Source organism: Leucoraja erinacea, chromosome 1, assembly GCF_028641065.1.
Source record: "Leucoraja erinacea ecotype New England chromosome 1, Leri_hhj_1, whole genome shotgun sequence".
In the NCBI taxonomy this organism is placed as follows: domain Eukaryota; kingdom Metazoa; phylum Chordata; class Chondrichthyes; order Rajiformes; family Rajidae; genus Leucoraja; species Leucoraja erinaceus.
Window position 1 is genome coordinate 115,296,810 of NC_073377.1, and position 18,034 is coordinate 115,314,843.

The following is an 18,034-nucleotide window of genomic DNA, read 5'->3' on the forward strand; positions in this document are numbered from 1 at the left end:
GGAAAATGATATATACATATGTTATTAATCACAAAGCTATCCAGGGGCTTTTTTGTTTGTGCTTGAGTTGAGGCTGGTAAAGGATGGGAAAGCAGTTTAAGGAGATAATGCCAAGGGCCCAGTGTTATAAATATTGCGTAGTAATTTTAGATTTATTTAGTAGGTGGAGTGAAGCTCTACCAACCACTGTTAATAAGGAAAAATGTGCACATTTTAATATCTGACAGCAATTCACTGTGTACACCACCCACAGGTATCTGGGATGGTGGAAAGAGTCAATGGGGATTGCAAAACAAAATTACCCAGGAGGTAAATCCTTATTCTGACAAGCAACTCTGTTATAAAAAATTGGGGACTAATTGCCAGGTTATTTCCAGTCTCAGCTGATAGAATCCTTGTTATGTCCCAAACTAGGCAATTGAATCAATGTGAATTCCCAGCCTGAAAGTATATTTCGGGTTTATATATAAGTACTGATGAGGGTTGGAGTAGGATGAAGGGCTTTGGATTTCTGGCATTGTGGCTATTTCCAGGGACCTTTCTACAGATCGGAAAGGTTGTACCCCAGCAGCACAGGAACATTATCCCCACAGAGGTTTGCCAGTGCTGTTGGGAGAATTTAAACTAGCTTGGCAGGGGGATGGAAACAAAAGGAAATTTAAGAAGGAAAGTTGGAAAATAAAGATTAGACAACTGGAAAGCAAAATAAATAGGCAGTGGAAACAAAAACAAGTAGTAAATTAGGTTGGAGTATATAAAAATGAGGAAAAATAAGGCAATGTACTTAATTGCGTACGGCATTGCAATAAGGTAGATAAATTAACAGCACAAATAAAATGTAAATGCAATAGTAAAACACAAAGTGCTGGAGTAACTCAACGGGACAGGCAGCATCTGTGGAGGAAATCGATAGAGGATTTGGGCCTACTTTTCTCTAATAGAAATTGTGTAAGGAAAAATTAAATAAAGGCAAAAGAATCAACAAATTTTGTCAAGGGTTTGGCAGTACATTAAATCTCTTTGTGGACATTTTGTTGGGAATTCATCCCCTCTGCAATGTGGAAATGTAGTGTATTCATTAAGTACAACATAATTAAAAAAATAGATGCAGATATGGATAAATAGAAAAAGCATGAAGTACTATCATCTACATATATAGGATCGACAAAATGAATGATCAGTTATAGGTGAAGGACAAATTTGTAGAATATATATACAAGGGTTTTCAGAACTATGATGTTGAGGATCCAGCTAAGGAAAAGCTTATTGTTGAATTGAGTATTGTACACTAAGGGGATTGATTAATAGTCTTGTTTTAAAGACACTTTTAGGGAAAATTCCACATAGGATGGTGGAATTTTACATTGAGTTTGATGTGGGTTAATACAAAATTGGACTCTCAAATCGAAATAAAAGGATTTATGAAGTTATGAGCAGTGGGATGGCTGACAAGCCACATTAGAAAGCTTGATGATGGATATGCAATGGCTATCATTCAAATAAATGATTTATATAATTCCTCTAAAGCATCAAAACCCAAGAAATGTGATTTGTTTTTGAATGCCAGGAGAAAATAAAGGAAGAGGCTTATAGTATTGCTAGGAATAGCAGTAGGCCTAAAATTGTGTGTTTTAGAACAATCAAATGAGAACTAAAAAATTTAAAAAAAAAAAAAAAGGGAAAGTAAATTACAAAGAGACGTCTTTGAAAATGAAATATTATATACTGCTGGTAAAACAATGTTTTTGTATATGTACTGCTTGTAAAACAATGTTTTTGTATGTGGAATGTGGGAAATTCGAAGCAATGAGCAAAGTTGTGTGTCACTTTTTAAGAAGTTGTCCTTTAAAATGCAAATTTACAAAGTTTATGGTGTGCTAATGTGTTGGATGATTATAGATCTTTTGAACCAAGTTTAAAAAAGACTCATCCCGATTAAAGTGTTAAATGAGATTGGAAATGTCAAAATTACAGAGAAAAGTAAATGTATTATTGATTACTGATTCTGAATGAGTTCTTTTGGAAAAGATTGTTTTGATATGATAACAGAGGTTGTCTTTTAAAATGCTAATGAAGCAAGATTACTGTTTTCAAGCAAACAAAAAGATGTTGAAGCATGTGCTTTGTGAGTGAAATGAAGGTAGATGAAAAATTGTCTTGTGACTTAAAAAAGGAGGTTTGAGGGAACTCACAATGAGGGATAAAAGGTGAGAAGATAAAGTAGATTGGGGAAGAGAACATATTTGGAGAATTGAATATTTAGGTGGGGAGAGCCTCTTCGGATATAATCGGATTAAAGACTAAATTCACAGGGAAGTGTTAAGAAGGAAAATGGAGGATCAAAGGGGGACAAAAGTGCTGGTGAAACTAAGCTGGTGAACAAGATTCACAACTTTTTATTGATACAGGAAAAGCTGCGGTGTCCACCCCCTGGAGAGTGGGGGGAAGCCACCAACAGGCCCTGGGCAATTAACTAATTATGTATGGTCGGCAATTAACCCATGTCTTGCCAGATCTACATTCCCAGGTTGGAGGAGCTTTGCTGGGAGCCATAAAAGCTATACGATGACGGGGGTGCTGGGACAAGAAGAAATTGAAACTGTATTGAAAAGAAACAACCAAGTGTTGCTAACAACATGAACTGCTGTAAAGATGAAAGATCATCATCGCTGGATACATTTGATTGACTGTGAACAGTTTGTGGAAACAAGGACGATGGGCTATTGATGTTCCTTTATTCTGGGGTGGCCCAGCCCACATGGACTGAACTTTCTTCAGAATGGCAAACTTGCGGACTAACCCACATTTAAAGGATGGTACACACCTCCTTTTAAACAAGATTGAAGTCAAACATGACAAGCGCAGCAAAGATACCCTGACTACAGACAGTAAGAGGTCTGCAAAGGCCAGTTAAATCTACCTGTTTTTGCCACAACCAAGGCACTGGTGTATTTTAAAGAAACAGTATATTTGTGACAGGGCATTGTTATGTTGCAAATGCCGTGTCACACAAGAGAAGCATGAACCAGTTACACCAGCACACAGGGAATTCCAAATGAAGCCGAATAAAGGCTGAGCAATTTTTATGATCCTTTTCCTGTCCTATGGTAGTATATTAGTGTCACGTCCGGGGGAGGTTGGTGGCCATTTAAAATGTTTGGAGGGACTTGTGGAACGATTGTCCACTATGAATTGATTGTGTTACTAGTGTACTATTAAATTGTCTGATGAGATGCTTATGGTCTTTCGTATGTACTCAGGAAGGACTGTAGTTGTTATCAAAATTTTGATAAAAGGATGGAATGATGAAGCCGAGTTTTAGTTAAAAATATAAGAAGATATTAAATTGGTTTCTGGGCTAGCTTACAGCTTATATTTAGTGTCAAATTAGGCTTTCCTCAGGTTGGGGGGTGTGAGAGATAACATTGTCTCCCAAGTGAAGGAGCTAGAGAGATATCTTCACAGGGAGATGCCATAAACCAATGTTTATGGGGAGGAGGCGATAAAGGAAGAGAGAAATAAACAGTCACATCTTTGTAAACAAATAACCTATGTTTATGAGGGACCAAATGACAGAGGAAGCAGCGACCAGAGCAAGGGTGGTCTATTTGGAGATAAAACAAATGGACAATGTTTTTAGTATATCTTGTACCATGTAAAAAAAAAAGGTTTGATGTGATGCATTCTGTGGAAACCTTTTCCAGTACTTCTGACCATGACTAATGTCTGTGGAATGTGATAAGGGGACAAAAAACCTATTTAAAGCAATGTAATTCTGTTGTTCAGGGAAGGTGACTGAGCACAGTCAAGTGTCTGTGTTAGTCACTTGACTGGCGTTCTCCCTCCCTTCCATCGGCCGATGTTAAGTAAAGTTTTGAACTGGTCTACCAACAGTTTGTGTGGTGTCTGTTTATTAAGAAGCGAACCTGGTTTAGTAGTTAAGATAAGTAGCTTTTTCAAGACGGGCTTTGATAAGCAGATGGTTGGAACACAGGCCAGCAATAAGGAAAGAAGGTGTGAACAGGTTTAAGAAGAGTTGCAGACTGATGGCCTGTAGGAAGAAACTCGATCTCATCCTCTGTTTTCACAGCATGACAGTGGAGGCATTTGCCTGGCCGTAGCAGCTGGTACCGGCCGCTGCTGGGGTGGTAAGGGTCCCCCATAATGTTGCTGGCTCTGGATCTGCACCTCCTGGTGTATAGGTCCTGCAGGAGGGCGTGTGTAGTTCCCATAGTGCGTTCGGCTGAACGCATTACTCTCTGCAGAGCCTTCCTGTCCTGGGCAGAGCAGTTCCCAAACCAGTGTGTGATGTTGCCGGACAAGATGCTTTCTAGCCCCAGAGTAGAAGCACTGAAGGATCTTCAGAGAGACTCTGAATTTCCTCAGCTGCCCGAGGTGGTAATGGCGCTACCTTGCCTTACTCACCAGCGTGGCAGTGTGTGTTGTCCATGTCAGATCCTCTGTGATGTGGATTCCCAGGTATTTAAAGCAGCTCGCCCTATCTACAGTAGGGGGAGGGGGGGGGGAGAAAAAGTGAGTGTCTAGGTGGGGCACAGGAGATGAATGAGGGAGGAAGAGAGGGGGAGTGTGCAGGAGGGTGTGTGTGAGCCAACAATGTACCATTGTGGGCTCCACCTTTCATCGGTGCCGGCTGTGATTTGTTCTGTACCTTTTCATATTTTTAGTTTCCTTCTCCCCCGACTCTCAGTCTGAAGAAGGGTTGTGACGCAAAACATCACATTCTTTTTCTCCAGTGAGGCTGCCTGACCCGCTGAGCTACTCCAGCACATTGTGTCTATTACTGGTTCTGTAGCCCAACATTTTCTATCTTGCGTGGGAAAACTGCAGATGCTTGTTTAAATCGAAGGTAGACAAACAATGCTGGAGTAACTCAGCGGGACAGGCAGCATCTCTGGAGAAAAAGAACGGGTGACCGTTCTTCTTACCTGACCTGAAATGTCACCCATTCCTTCTCTTCAGAGATGATGCCTGATCCGCTGAGTTACTCCAGCATTTTGTGTCTATTTTCTTTCTTGCTCCTTTCTGTAATACTGGGGTTACATTTGCTGCCCTCCAATTTGTGGGAACCTTTCTAGAATGTATGGAATTATGGAAGATGCCAACTGGTGCATCCACTATCTCTGCAAAGCCTTGGGATGCAACTCACCAAGTCGGGGATGAAGATTCCTGACCCAAAACGATGCCTGTCATTTTCCTCCACACATGTTACTTGACTTGCTGAGTTCCTTCAGCACTTTATGTTTTGCTACCTTTCAGTTGCCTTGTTGGTAGAGATTGAAGTCCAGTTTTACATATGTGGTTTGGTGGGTTAATTGGCCACCGTACATTGCTCCGGTGTATAAATGCGTGATAGAATCTGTGTGACATTGATGAAGAGAATGTAGGCAAATCTTTTAAAAGGGATTGATGTAAGATTAGCATAAATGTGTAGTTGGTGGTCGGAATGGGCGCTAAGAATGAAGGGGGGGACCTGGCAGGGGGTCGCCGAGAACGAAGGGCGGTGGCAGGCCTGATTCGCTGCTTCGAGAGTAAGGTAGGACTGTTCATGTTGGAAGCAACTGCTGATGCTGGTTTAAATCGAAGATAGACACAAAAAGCTGGAGTAACTCAGTGGGACAGGCAGTATCTGGAGAGAAGGAATGGGCGACATTTTAGGTCAAGACCGTTCTTCAGTCCGTATGTCTAGGACTGTTCAATGAACTTACTGTGACTTTGTCAACGGCAGAAACGGCGACTCTTGTGCACTGCCTCAGTGAGGTCTGCTGTATGATTTTACCGGGTTGTATGCAAATAAAAAGTTTCACTGTACCGAGTTACATGTGACAACAAAGTATAATTGAATCATTTAATTTAGTGGGTCAAAGGGCATCTTTCCATGCTGTATCTTTCTATAACTCTTGGACTTTGTGAGATTATGAGTCCAGGTCCAGAACTGCAATTTACACATTGTCCAGCATTAATAACTTGTTTTCATCCCATGCAGGGCAGTTTCCTTATTCCAAGGACCAGAAGATTCACTTTGCTGCTTGTGGGACATCCCAAGTTCTGTTTGTTTCGGCGACAGGAAGTATTCTTCAGAGTCAAGTCAATTCAAAGAGATGTGCCAATAATCTAAGAGGGATCACCTTATCGAAACCACAGTAAGGCGGCATTATTCCTAGTCTTTCAAATCTGAACAAAGTTGAAGTTTTTTGTTAACTCTTTGCTGCTGTGGTGTAATCTGCACCACAGCGTCACAGGTCACCAACACTTGCAAGGGGTAAAAGTGTAAACATGTTGGGTTTAGTTGCTCCTCAATCAAATAAACATTCAGAGGATATTCTGATTATTAAAGATTGCAAGTTCCATCCAGCAGACAGCTCCTGTTGAAAGTGCAGCACCCTAATGGGATATAATCTTTGATTAAATGTTCAACTTTCCATGGAAGGATTTTAGATAGTCATATAGTCATACAGCGTTGAAACAGGCCCTTCGGCCCAACTTGCCCATGCCAGTCAATATGCCCGATCTACACTAGCCCCACCTGCCTGCTATTAGTCCATATCCCTCTAAGAGTATATTACCCATGTACCTGTCTAAATGTTTCTTAAATGTTGTGATAGTAGCTTCTTCAACTACCTCCTCCAGCAGCTCGTTCCACACACCTACCAATCTAAGTGTAAAAAAAGTTACCCCTCAGTTTCCTTTTAAATCGTTCCCCCCTCACCTTAAACCTATGTCCCCTGGTTCTCGATTCCCCTACTCTGGGTAAAAGACTCTGCATTTACCCTATCTATTCCTCGCATGACCCTATAAACCTTTATAAGATCGCTCATCATCCTCCTGCGCTCCAAGAAATAGTCTTAGCCTGCTCAACTGTCCCTAAAATCTTAAGCCAATTTCGAAAGGGAAGGTAGCACCATTTAGAAAGACCTATCAGTGGATATTTTTAAGGCAGAGATAGATTCTTGATTAGTACAGGTGTCAGAGGTTATGGGGAGAAGGCAGGAGAATGGGGTTCGGAGGGAGAGATAAATAAGCCATGATTGAATGACGGAGTGGACTTGATGTGCTGAATGGCCTAATTCTACTAATATTCCTTATGAGCTCTTAGTTTAGTTTAGTTTCAAGGTACAGCATACAAACAGATCCCTTGGCCCACCACGTCCATGCCATCCATCGATCACTCATTTACACTCCATGCTATCCATATCCTTCCATTCCATGTATAAATGTGCCTATCCAAGAACCTCTTAAATCCCACTATCGTATTTGTCTCTAAGAACAACCTTTGGCAGTGCATATCAGCCACACATTATGTAAAAAAACTTGCCCCGCACCGTTCCTTAAAACATTTCCCCCTCTGCCCTTACAGCTATACCATCTAGTCTTTGACATTTGTGACGTCAAAGGTTCTGATTGTTTACCTTGTCTATGCCTCTCATAATTATATTTACTTCTAATATGTCTCCCCTCAACCTCCAAAGCTCTGGGGAAAATAGTCCAATGCTGGAATATTGCCAGAGCACCAGGAAACCTCACAGGGAGAATATGGAAGGTCAACTAGAGTACTGGTGGTCAGGAATAAACCTGGGCTTATGGAGCTGTGCGACATCAGCACTACCTGCTGCTTCACCGTGCCGTTCAATATCTTATGAACAGATACATTAAAGGACAGTCTCAGATGGTGTCAGGCAGATTTAATAAATGTGGGCAGTGTACATAATTATGTTCTTTTTTTAATGTTTAGGTTGTTTAGGAGTTTGAGTGGAAGCAATATAATACAAGTGACTTGCGGAAACAATCATTCTTTGGCACTTTCTAAAGGTAAAAGATAAAATAAAATGGCCTCTGTGAATTAATTAGAAATATTAATATACTGATTAAACTGTGCATACTGCTATAGGAATGAACAAATCAAAGTTGACACAAAATGGCACATCTTACAAGAAGGATGATGATGTTATGGAGAAGGTGCAGAAGAAGATGCCACCAGGATGTTGCCTGGATTAGAGAGTATTAGCTGCAAGGAGAGGTTGCGTGTTTTCTCTGTAGTGTCAAAAGTAACCTGCTGGATATCTCTGTCATATTTCAAAGTCTTGTGGATGAAATTACCCTCCATCACTAGTGCTGTCAAGATGGCACCCAAGCCAGGCGACTCTCAGCATGCTGGTCGTAGAAGCGGATTTGCATTCATTAATTACAACACTCCACTCTTTTAAACCTCTACTCCAACCGCAGCATTTGTACTCCCGTCATCTTGTAAAAGTACACTGTGGACAGCTTGATTGTAATCATGTGCAGCCTTCTGACAGGAGAGCATACACCAAGAAAGCTTTTCATTGTACGTCGGTACACATGACAATAAACTAAATTAAAAATGTTGTCTTTCATACTGTGATTTTGGTGCATACAAAAAACCATAATGGATCCGTGTATTGTGTGTTCTGTTTTCTGGGAGAAAATACTTTCTCACTATTTATAACAAAATGTCTGATGCTCTGAGCAAGATTTTATGCTCAATGTTTTATAGAAATTGTGTGAGATTAATATTTCTCTTAATGCTGAGACTACATTTGTTTGAATCCAAAAGGTAATATTTAACATTGTTTGACTTTTCTTGAAAGATGGCCAAGTCTTTGCCTGGGGACAGAACACCTTTGGCCAGTTGGGTCTCGGTACAAGAGGTCCCCTGCCTTGCGACCCCCAGACGGTGAAGAGTTTCTCTGGGGTCCCAGTGGCTCAAATCACTGCTGGAGGCGAGCACAGCTTCGCTCTGACCGTCTCGGGGACGGTATTTGCATGGGGCAGAAATAATCATGGACAACTGGGGCTTGACGACACAGAGGGTAAGGACATTGCCAAACAATATCAGCCTTTCCTTCTTTCCTTTCTGTGGCTTTAGACGTTAGAGAAACAGCGCATAAACAGATCCCTCAGCCCAAAGAGTCCGCACAGACCAGCAATCGCCCCGTACACTCGCACAATCCTACACCCGAGGGACCATTTACAGTTATTACTGATTGCAATTAACCTACAAACCTGTACGTCTTTGGGGTGTGGGAGGAAACCAGAGCACCTGGCGAGAACCCACGCGGTCAGAGGGAGAACATACCAACTCCATACAGAAAGCATCCATAATCGGGATCGAACCCGGGTAGCAACTCTACCACTGCACCCATGTGCCTCCCAACTACATTTCCACGTAGTTTTGTACTCGTGTAATTATTGACCAATGTGCTGGAGTAACTCAGCAGGTCAGGCAGCATCTCTGGAGAACATGGATTGGTGATATTTCTGGTTGGGACCCTACTCCAGAGTGATTGTGGTGGTGGGAGAGGGGAAGAAAGCTGGGAGAGAGGAGGGGGCAGGATAAAGCCTGGCAAGTGATGGGTGGATACAGTTACTGTAGGTTTATTTTTGATCGGTAAATTGTTGGACAAGGCTGGAGTTGAAAATAAAACATTTGATGAATTGTGAAGCCAGAGGAAGAAATGTAGGTTAATAGGGGAGAAGATGGGTGGGGGGGACAAATAGTTGTGAATCCTGGCGGGCATAGGGACTGAGCTGGGCAAAATAGGGGGGATGGGCATAAAGAAGGAGGGGTGGGCACAGGAAATAGAGGGAAAGGAATAAGAAGATGGTTAACTTATTAGAAGTAACTGTTGTTGCAAAACAAAACCACAGTTGAACAATTCATTTAACCGCTCATTGGATTTCAATTTAAAACAACCACGTCAACAAAGCATTTTACAATAGAGAAAATATTGATTCAATGATGATTTAATTATACTCTATTGTAACATGGTGTAGTGAAATGCTTTGTTTTGCATCCAACCCGGTAAAATCATACTGCAGACCTCGCCTATATATATATTTTTAATATTATTTTATAATAATCTAAAATACTTTTATTCAATTATACACACATACAGAGTAGTAACAAAATCAAAACTGCCATTGGTAGTTTACAATCAAATAGTTATCAGATTAAAATATTGTCAACTTTATCTACAATGCACTCGACCCCCCCCCTCCGTGGCGACCAGCGTTCACAGAAGGCCTCCAGAGTCCCCACGTACAACGCGTGCTCCCTCTCCAGGGACACGTGGGCACAGACGTTGACCCGGAAGAGGGGCAGGCAGTCGACTCAGGCAGAACCCTCGACTGCCTCGCTGCCTGGAGCAGACCACACCTGGGCAGTAGATAGATGTCACCACATTTCTGGCTATGACAAAGTTACAATAGTTTACTGAACAGCCCTCTACTGCCTGCCTGGCAGCATCCCACTCCCTCCCATTACCACCGGGGCCCCCTTTGTATTGCACTTTGACACCACTGAACATCCTTTGTAAGAGCTCGGAGATTTTCAGGACACGGGTTTACAACAACATCAAGTGTGTTCAGTGATGATGAACCATTTTATTTTCACTTATTCAACTTGGTTTTAGTGCGAACTTTCATGGTCAGTTACCATTTGGTCAAAGTACATTAGAAATGGCTATCGTGGTAGAATTAGGAAGAAGAATGTGGGCTGACTGCTTTCATTCCTTCTTGCAGATACTCTTACTCCCAAACATGTGCAAATCCTATCGTGCAAGAGCACCATCTTTATTTCTTGTGGAGAGGAGCACACTGCAGTTCTGACGAAGGTTTGTTCTCAAATAATTGAAAATCTTAATGGTTTGCTCTGCATTACAGAAGTGAGAGAAAGTTCTTCTATGCGATTAAAGTTGCGACCTGATAAAAAAAAATCCTTCTGGAAGACAAAGGGAAACCTCTCAAGTGATTGGCTCTGGAATTTGTAAGAGCAGATTGAGGCCATTCAGCCCATCACATCTATTCCACCATTCAATCATGGCTGATCTACCTTTCCCTCTCAACCCCATTCTCCTGCCTTCTCCGCATAACCCCAGATACCCATACTAATCAAGAATCTCAATCTGCACCTTAAAAATACCTAATGATTTGGCCTCCACAACAATCTGTGGGAATTAATTCCACATAGTAACCACCATCTGACTAATGTTCTTGGGTGAGTTGTGATTAAGTCCTGTGGAAGCGAGATCACAGTGGAGATCACATGGATTTGCACATAGATGGACACCTTGGATTAAATACATCCAGTTTTGTTTTTGGTTCAGTTTGCTAGTCTTCACTACTTTCGTTTTAGAGATTCAGCGTGGAAACCGGCCCTTCAGCTCACTGAGTCAACATTAACTATCGATCACCCGTTCACACTAGTTCTATATTATCCCACTTTCTCATTTCAGTTTAGTCTATTGTTGCTTGCGCCAAGGTACAGTGAAAAGCTTTTATTGTGTGCTAACCAGTCAGTGGGAAGACAATACATGATTACAATCAAACCATTCACAGCGTACAGATACATGATAAGGGAATACGTTTAGTGCAAGGTAAAGCCAGTGAAGTCCGATCAAAGATTGTCCGAGGGTCACAAATGGGCCACTTTTCAACATAATTGTATAAGGGGTAAGAGTGTTGTAAAAACAAGCCTGAAGGCTTTGTCTCAATGCAAGGAACATTCGTAATAAGGTGAATGAGTTGAATGTGCAGATAGCTATTAATGACTATGATATAGTTGGGATCACGGAGACATGGCTACAAGGTGACCAAGGCTGGGAGCTGAACATCCAGGGATCTTCAATGTTCAGGAGGGATAGAGAGAAAGGAAAAGGAGGTGGGGTAGCATTGCTGTTTAGAGAGGAGATTAACGCAAAGGAAAGGAAGGACATTAGTTTGGAGGATGTGGAATCGGTATGGGTAGAGCTGCGAAACACTAAGGGGCAGAAAACGCTGGTGGGAGTTGTGTACAGGCCACCTAACAGTAGTAGTGAAGTTGGAGATGGTATCAAACAGGAAATTAGAAATGTGTGCGACAAAGGCAAAACAGTTATAATGGGTGACTTCAATCTACATATAGATTGGGTGAATCAAATTGGCAGGGGTGCTGAGGAAGAAGGTTTCTTGGAATGTATGCGGGATAGTTATCTAAATCAACATGTAGAGGAACCAACGAGAGAGCAGGATATTCAAGACTGGGTATTGAGTAATTAGGAAGGGTTAGTTAGCAATCTTGTAGTACGTGCCCCCTTGGGCAAGAATGACCATAATATGGTTGAGTTCTTCATTAGGATGGAGAGTGACATTGTTAATTCAGAAACAATGGTTCTGAACTTAAAGAAAGGTAACTTTGAGGGTATGAGACGTGAATTGGCCAAGATTGACTGGCAATTAATTCTAAAAGGGTTGACGGTGGATATGCAATGGAAGACATTTAAAGACTGCATGGATGAACTACAAAAATTGTTCATCCCAGTTTAGCAAAAGAATAAATCAGGGAAGGCAGTACATCTGTGGATAACAAGGGAAATCAGGGATAGTATCAAAGCGAAGGATGATGCGTACAAATTAGCCAGAAAAAGCAGCAAACCGGAGGACTGGGAGAAATTCAGAGACCAGCAGAGGAGGACAAAGGGCTTAATTAGGAAAGGAAAATAGATTATGAAATAAAACTGGCAGGGAACATAAAAACTGACTGCAAAAGTTTTTATAGATATGTGAAAAGAAAGAGATTAGTTAAAACAAATGTAGGTCCCTTGCAGTCAGAAACAGGTGAGTTGATCATGGGGAACAAGGATATGGCGGACCAATTGAATAACTACTTTGGTTCCGTCTTCACTAAGGAAGACATAAATAATCTGCCGGAAATAGCAGGGGACCGCGGGTCAAAGGAGTTGGAGGAATTGAGTGAAATCCAGGTTAGCCGGGAAGTGGTGTTGGGTACATTGAATGGATTAAAGGCCGATAAATCCCCAGGGCCAGATAGGCTGCATCCCAGAGTACTTAAGGAAGTAGCTCCAGAAATAGTGGCTGCATTAGTAATAATCTTTCAAAACTCTTTAGATTCTGGAGTAGTTCCTGAGGATTGGCGGGTAGCAAATGTAACCCCACTTTTTAAGAAGGGAGGGAGAGAGAAAACGGGGAATTACAGACCAGTTAGTCTGCTAGAGTCAGTTAGTAAAGATGGGATAGCAGCACATTTGGAAAGTGGTGAAATCATTGGACAAAGTCAGCATGGATTTACGAAAGGTAAATCATGTCTGACGAATCTTATAGAATTTTTCGAGGATGTAACTAGTAGCGTGGATAGGGGAGAACCAGTAGATTTGGTGTATCTGGACTTCCAGAAGGCTTTCGACAAGGTCCCACATAAGAGATTAGTATACAAACTTAAAGTACACGGCATTGGGGGTTCAGTATTGATGTGGATAGAGAACTGGCTGGCAAACAGGAAGCAAAGAGTAGGAGTAAACGGGTCCTTTTCACAATGGCAGGCAGTGACTAGTGGGGTACCGCAAGGCTCAGTGCTGGGACCCCAGCTATTTACAGTATATATTAATGATCTGGATGAGGGAATTGAAGACAATATCTCCAAGTTTGCGGATGACACTAAGCTGGGGGGCAGTGTTAGCTGTGAGGAGGATGCTAGGAGACTGCAAGGTGACTTGGATAGGCTGGGTGAGTGGGCAAATGTTTGGCAGATGCAGTATAATGTGGATAAATGTAAGGTTATCCATTTTGGTGGCAAAAACAGGAAAGCAGAATATTATCTAAATGGTGGCTGACTAGGAAAAGGGGAGATGCAGCGAGACCTGGGTGTCATGGTACACCAGTCATTGAAAGTAGGCATGCAGGTGCAGCAGGCAGTGAAGAAAGCGAATGGTATGTTAGCTTTCATAGCAAAAGGATTTGAGTATAGGAGCAGGGAGGTTCTACTGCAGTTGTACAGGGTCTTGGTGAGACCACACTTGGAGTATTGCGTACAGTTTTGGTCTCCAAATCTGAGGAAGGACATTATTGCCATAGAGGGAGTGCAGAGAATGTTCACCAGACTGATTCCTGGGATGTCAGGACTGTCTTATGAAGAAAGACTGGATAGGCTTGGTTTATACTCTCTAGAATTTGGGAGATTGAGAGGGGATCTTATAGAAACTTACAACATTCTTAAGGGGTTGGACAGGCTAGATGCAGGAAGATTGTTCCCGATGTTGGGGAAGTCCAGGACAAGGGGTCACAGCTTAAGGATAAGGGGGGAATCCTTTAAAACCGAGATGAGAAGAACTTTTTTCACACAGAGAGTGGTGAATCTCTGGAACTCTCTGCCGCAGAGGGTAGTCGAGGCCAGTTCATTGGCTATATTTAAGAGGGAGTTAGATATGGCCCTTGTGGCTAAGGGGATCAGGGGGTATGGAGAGAAGGCAGGTACGGGATACTGAGTTGGATGATCAGCCATGATCATATTGAATGGCGATGCAGGCTCGAAGGGCCGAATGGCCTACTCCTGCACCTAATTTCTATGTTTCTATGAGGTGTATACTAGTTCAGGACTGCTCTCTTCATCAACCTCCTACACACTGGGGTAAAATAACCTGCAAACTCGCATGCCTTTGTGATGTGGGAGGAAACTGGAACACCCGGAGGAAACTCACGCAGTCATAGAGGTTGCGTGCCAACACCACTCAGACAGCACCTGGGGTCTGGATGGAACCTGGGGTCTCTGGTGCTCTACCAGCTGCACCAGTATGCCGCCCACCAATGTTCAGCAAAGTCAGATATTTTTGGTCATTAAAAAATATTGCAGGAAAGTCAGAGGCAACTGAACCATCCTATCAACACTAAAGAGCAGTCCTGAACTACTATCAACCTCATTGGAGACCCTTGGATTATCTTTTATCGGACTTTACAGGACTTTATCTTGCACTAAACATATTTCCCTTTATCATGTATCTGTACACTGTGGAAGGCTCGATTGTAATAATGCATTGTCTTTCTGCTGACTGGTTAGCACACAACAAAAGCTTTTCACTGTATCTCGGTACACGTGACAATAAACTAAACTAAATCAACAGGCCCTTCAGCCCACGGAGTTAGTACTAACCATCGAGCATCCATTTACACAAATCCCAGTTTTTTACCCCGATATTCCCATCAGCTCCTCCCTGAATGCTATTGCTTGCCTACCCACTTAGAACAATGTACTGTGGCCAATTAATTTACCAACCCTCGTGTCTATTGGGATGTGGGAAGAAACTGGAATATCTGCTGGAAAGAGTCACAGTCATAGGAAGTGTATGTGCACTCTATACAGCCAGCCACATGAGGCCAGGATTGAACCTAGGTCTCTGCAGTTGTCACACTCTGCTAAGTGGTCCACTGAGCACTCCCAATACATAAATGTTTAGGCTCTATAAAATGCACCTAAATCAAGATCATGAATAATTGCAAATAAAGATCAGTCCATGTTTTATCTAGAATTTTTATTCTCATTTTCAGAATTACAAAGACTTTGTTTTTCACCCATTCTCACCTCTGCTTTACTTTCTCACCCTTGCTGTATCCTCTCACCCTTGCTTTACCCCCTCACCCACTCTTGTCCTTCCACACCACTGTCGCTAACCCCACACCCCACAGCAAATAATGGTGTTGGCTTGAAGTCTTCACCAACATTTCTAAAGCATTCTTAAAGCTAAATCAATGAAATTGTAGACCCAGCATGGCTGGAATATATCACAGACACATAGCGAAAATATAGATTTTACTGTTGATCTGAGAGGTTTTCAAAATATGTCGGTTAATTCAAGGTAGGATTAATTAAGTTTAGAGAAACCGTGGAAAAGGCCCTTCAGCCCACCGGGTCCACCCCAACCATCGATCACCCAGTGGTCTGTGTTCTCTAGTTCTGTGTTATCTCACTTTCTCATCCCCTTCCTACACACTAGGGGCAATTTACAGAGGCCAATTAATCTACAAACCCACACGGCGTTGGGATGTGGGAGGAAACCGGAGAAAGCCACGGAGTCACAGGGAAAATGTGCAAACTCTACACAGACAGCAATCATAGTCAGGATCGCACCCGGGTCCCTGGCGTGGTGAGGGAGCAGCTCTACCGCTGTGTCACTGTGCTGCCCTGTTGCAGATGAAGTTATTATTCTTAGCTACTGGATGCTGTTGTCATGTTGGGTAATGATTATAACATGCACTGGTTATTGATAAATGGAGCACTTGAGCAATGCAAAGGCTTCCCGTGATTCTTCCCTTTGCTTTTCCCAGTGCAAAGGCTTCCCTTGATTCATTGAAGACACTGTTACGTTATCAGTCACGTTTTCTTTTCTAGGATGGATTTGTTTTGACATTTGGAGCTGGGGCGCACGGACAGCTTGGACACAACTCGACAAGAGATGAGATCAAACCTCGACTGGTTGGCGGACTGTTTGGGAGAAAGGTTTCTCAGATCGCATGTGGGAGGTGAGCTGGTAATACATTGTAAAGCAAAATACACTGTCAGTTTCAAATTCGTACAAACATGTGCAGATGCTCCACAGAAAGCACACTGTCAGGTTGCATCCCAACTTGGCTTGGGAACAGATGCAGATGCAGACCGCGTGGGTTTTCTCCGAGATCTTCGTTACCTCCCACACTCCAAAGATGTGCAGGTATGCAGGTAAATTGGCTTGGTAAATGTAAGAATTGTCCCTAGTGTGTGTAGGATAGTGTTAATGTGCAGGGATCGCTGCTCAGCGCGGACTCAGTGGGCCTAAGGGCCTGTTTCCGCGCTGTATCTCTAAACTAAATACAGGTGCACAACCTTTTATCCGGTGTTCCGGAAACCAAAAAAACTCCGAAAACCGGCCATTTTTTCCAGATGTCATCTGCGCATCAAAGCTCGCGTTTTGCGCCAAACTTGACCCGAAACGACCCACGGTCAACCCAGGTCTGTACTACTGTAGCGGCTGCCTCCTCCCTGGAGAGCGGGAGACGCTTAAACATCTGTAAATCATTGCTTAAATGTTAGTCAGTTAGTTTGGAGGGCTTTTATGTGAAGGGGGGTGAAGGGGTAAACTTTAATTCTTAGTCCCCTACCTGGTCGGAGAGGCGGGGAGCAGTCAATGCCTTACCGGGTCGCCGTGCAGTAAGCTCCGCAGCGCTGTGGCCGGTGGGGCAGCGGGCGGCGCCGGTTGTAGCTCCGACCCCAGCAACTCTACCCCTGGCTGCAAGGCGCTCCAAATCCAGCGCGGCCCGCGGCCGGACGCCCCAGCTCCGCGAATGTTGGGAGTCGGCGGCGTCGCAGCGCTGGGACACCAGTGGGGAGCGGGCAATGCCTTACCGGGTCGCCGTGCGGCAAGGTCCGGAGCGCTGTGGCCACCGACCCAACATTCGCGGGGCGTCGCTGGATTTGGAGCCGCGCAGCCAGGGGTAGAGTTGCCAGGGTCGGAGCTGCAACCGGCGCCGCCCGCGGCCGGACGGAGCCCCCAGCTACGCGAGGTTGGGAGTCGCCGACCAGGTGGGGGACTAAGAATTAAAGTTTCCCCCTTCACCCCTACTCCACCACCACCACATAAAATCCCTCCAAACTAACTGACTAACATTTATGCAATGATTCTCCCGGTCTCTGGGGAGGAGGCAGCTGCTCCAGACTTTTCAAGCCGCCAGCGCTACCTACCTAATCTACGCTAAAAAATTTCCATTCGGAAATCCGAAAATGTCCGAAATCCGACAAGTGTCTGGTCGCAAGGCTTTCGGATAAAAGGTTGTGCACCTGTAGTACAAAAATGAGCAAATGTATCTAAAATTAGCTCCGTTTGTCCACTTTAAACAGCTATCACACGTTGGCCCTCGTTTCATCCACTGGCACAGTCTATTCCTTTGGTTGTGGAGAAATGATAAGGCTGGGAAATGGCCAAACCAGTGAACATTCAGTGCCTCTTCCCATCAATCTAATAGACACTGCAAGCAATGGTGGAGCTGACAATGGTGAGCAAAACAAAGCCTTAAAGCTGCAACTAGAGCGCAAAATTAGAAATGCAATGCTGTTTAACTTGTGAATGGGATAACTAAGCTCATCAAGTTTATTCATCTAACATGTGATAATAAAGCAGTCATTAAAAATGATCACCAGACGATTCAAAATCTGTAATATTAATTTGAAGTAGAATTATAGGCTTCACACATACAG

At 43.2% G+C, this 18,034-nt stretch overlaps 1 protein-coding gene across 2 annotated transcripts in view; it reads left to right on the top strand.

Moving 5' to 3' along the window:
- LOC129700896 (probable E3 ubiquitin-protein ligase HERC3) overlaps positions 1-18,034 on the top strand; it is a 275,970-nt gene that overhangs the window by 206,332 nt on the left and 51,604 nt on the right. Inside the window, exons 2-7 of one of the 2 annotated variants that reach the window (XM_055641704.1) lie at positions 6,005-6,161; positions 7,751-7,827; positions 8,628-8,849; positions 10,561-10,652; positions 16,196-16,326; positions 17,678-17,832. The exons of the other annotated variant lie outside the window; for it this stretch is intronic. Of the exons in view, the coding sequence (XP_055497679.1) occupies positions 6,005-6,161; positions 7,751-7,827; positions 8,628-8,849; positions 10,561-10,652; positions 16,196-16,326; positions 17,678-17,832 (834 nt within the window). The remainder of the gene's footprint in view (positions 1-6,004; positions 6,162-7,750; positions 7,828-8,627; positions 8,850-10,560; positions 10,653-16,195; positions 16,327-17,677; positions 17,833-18,034) is intronic. 2 annotated transcript variants of the gene reach the window in all.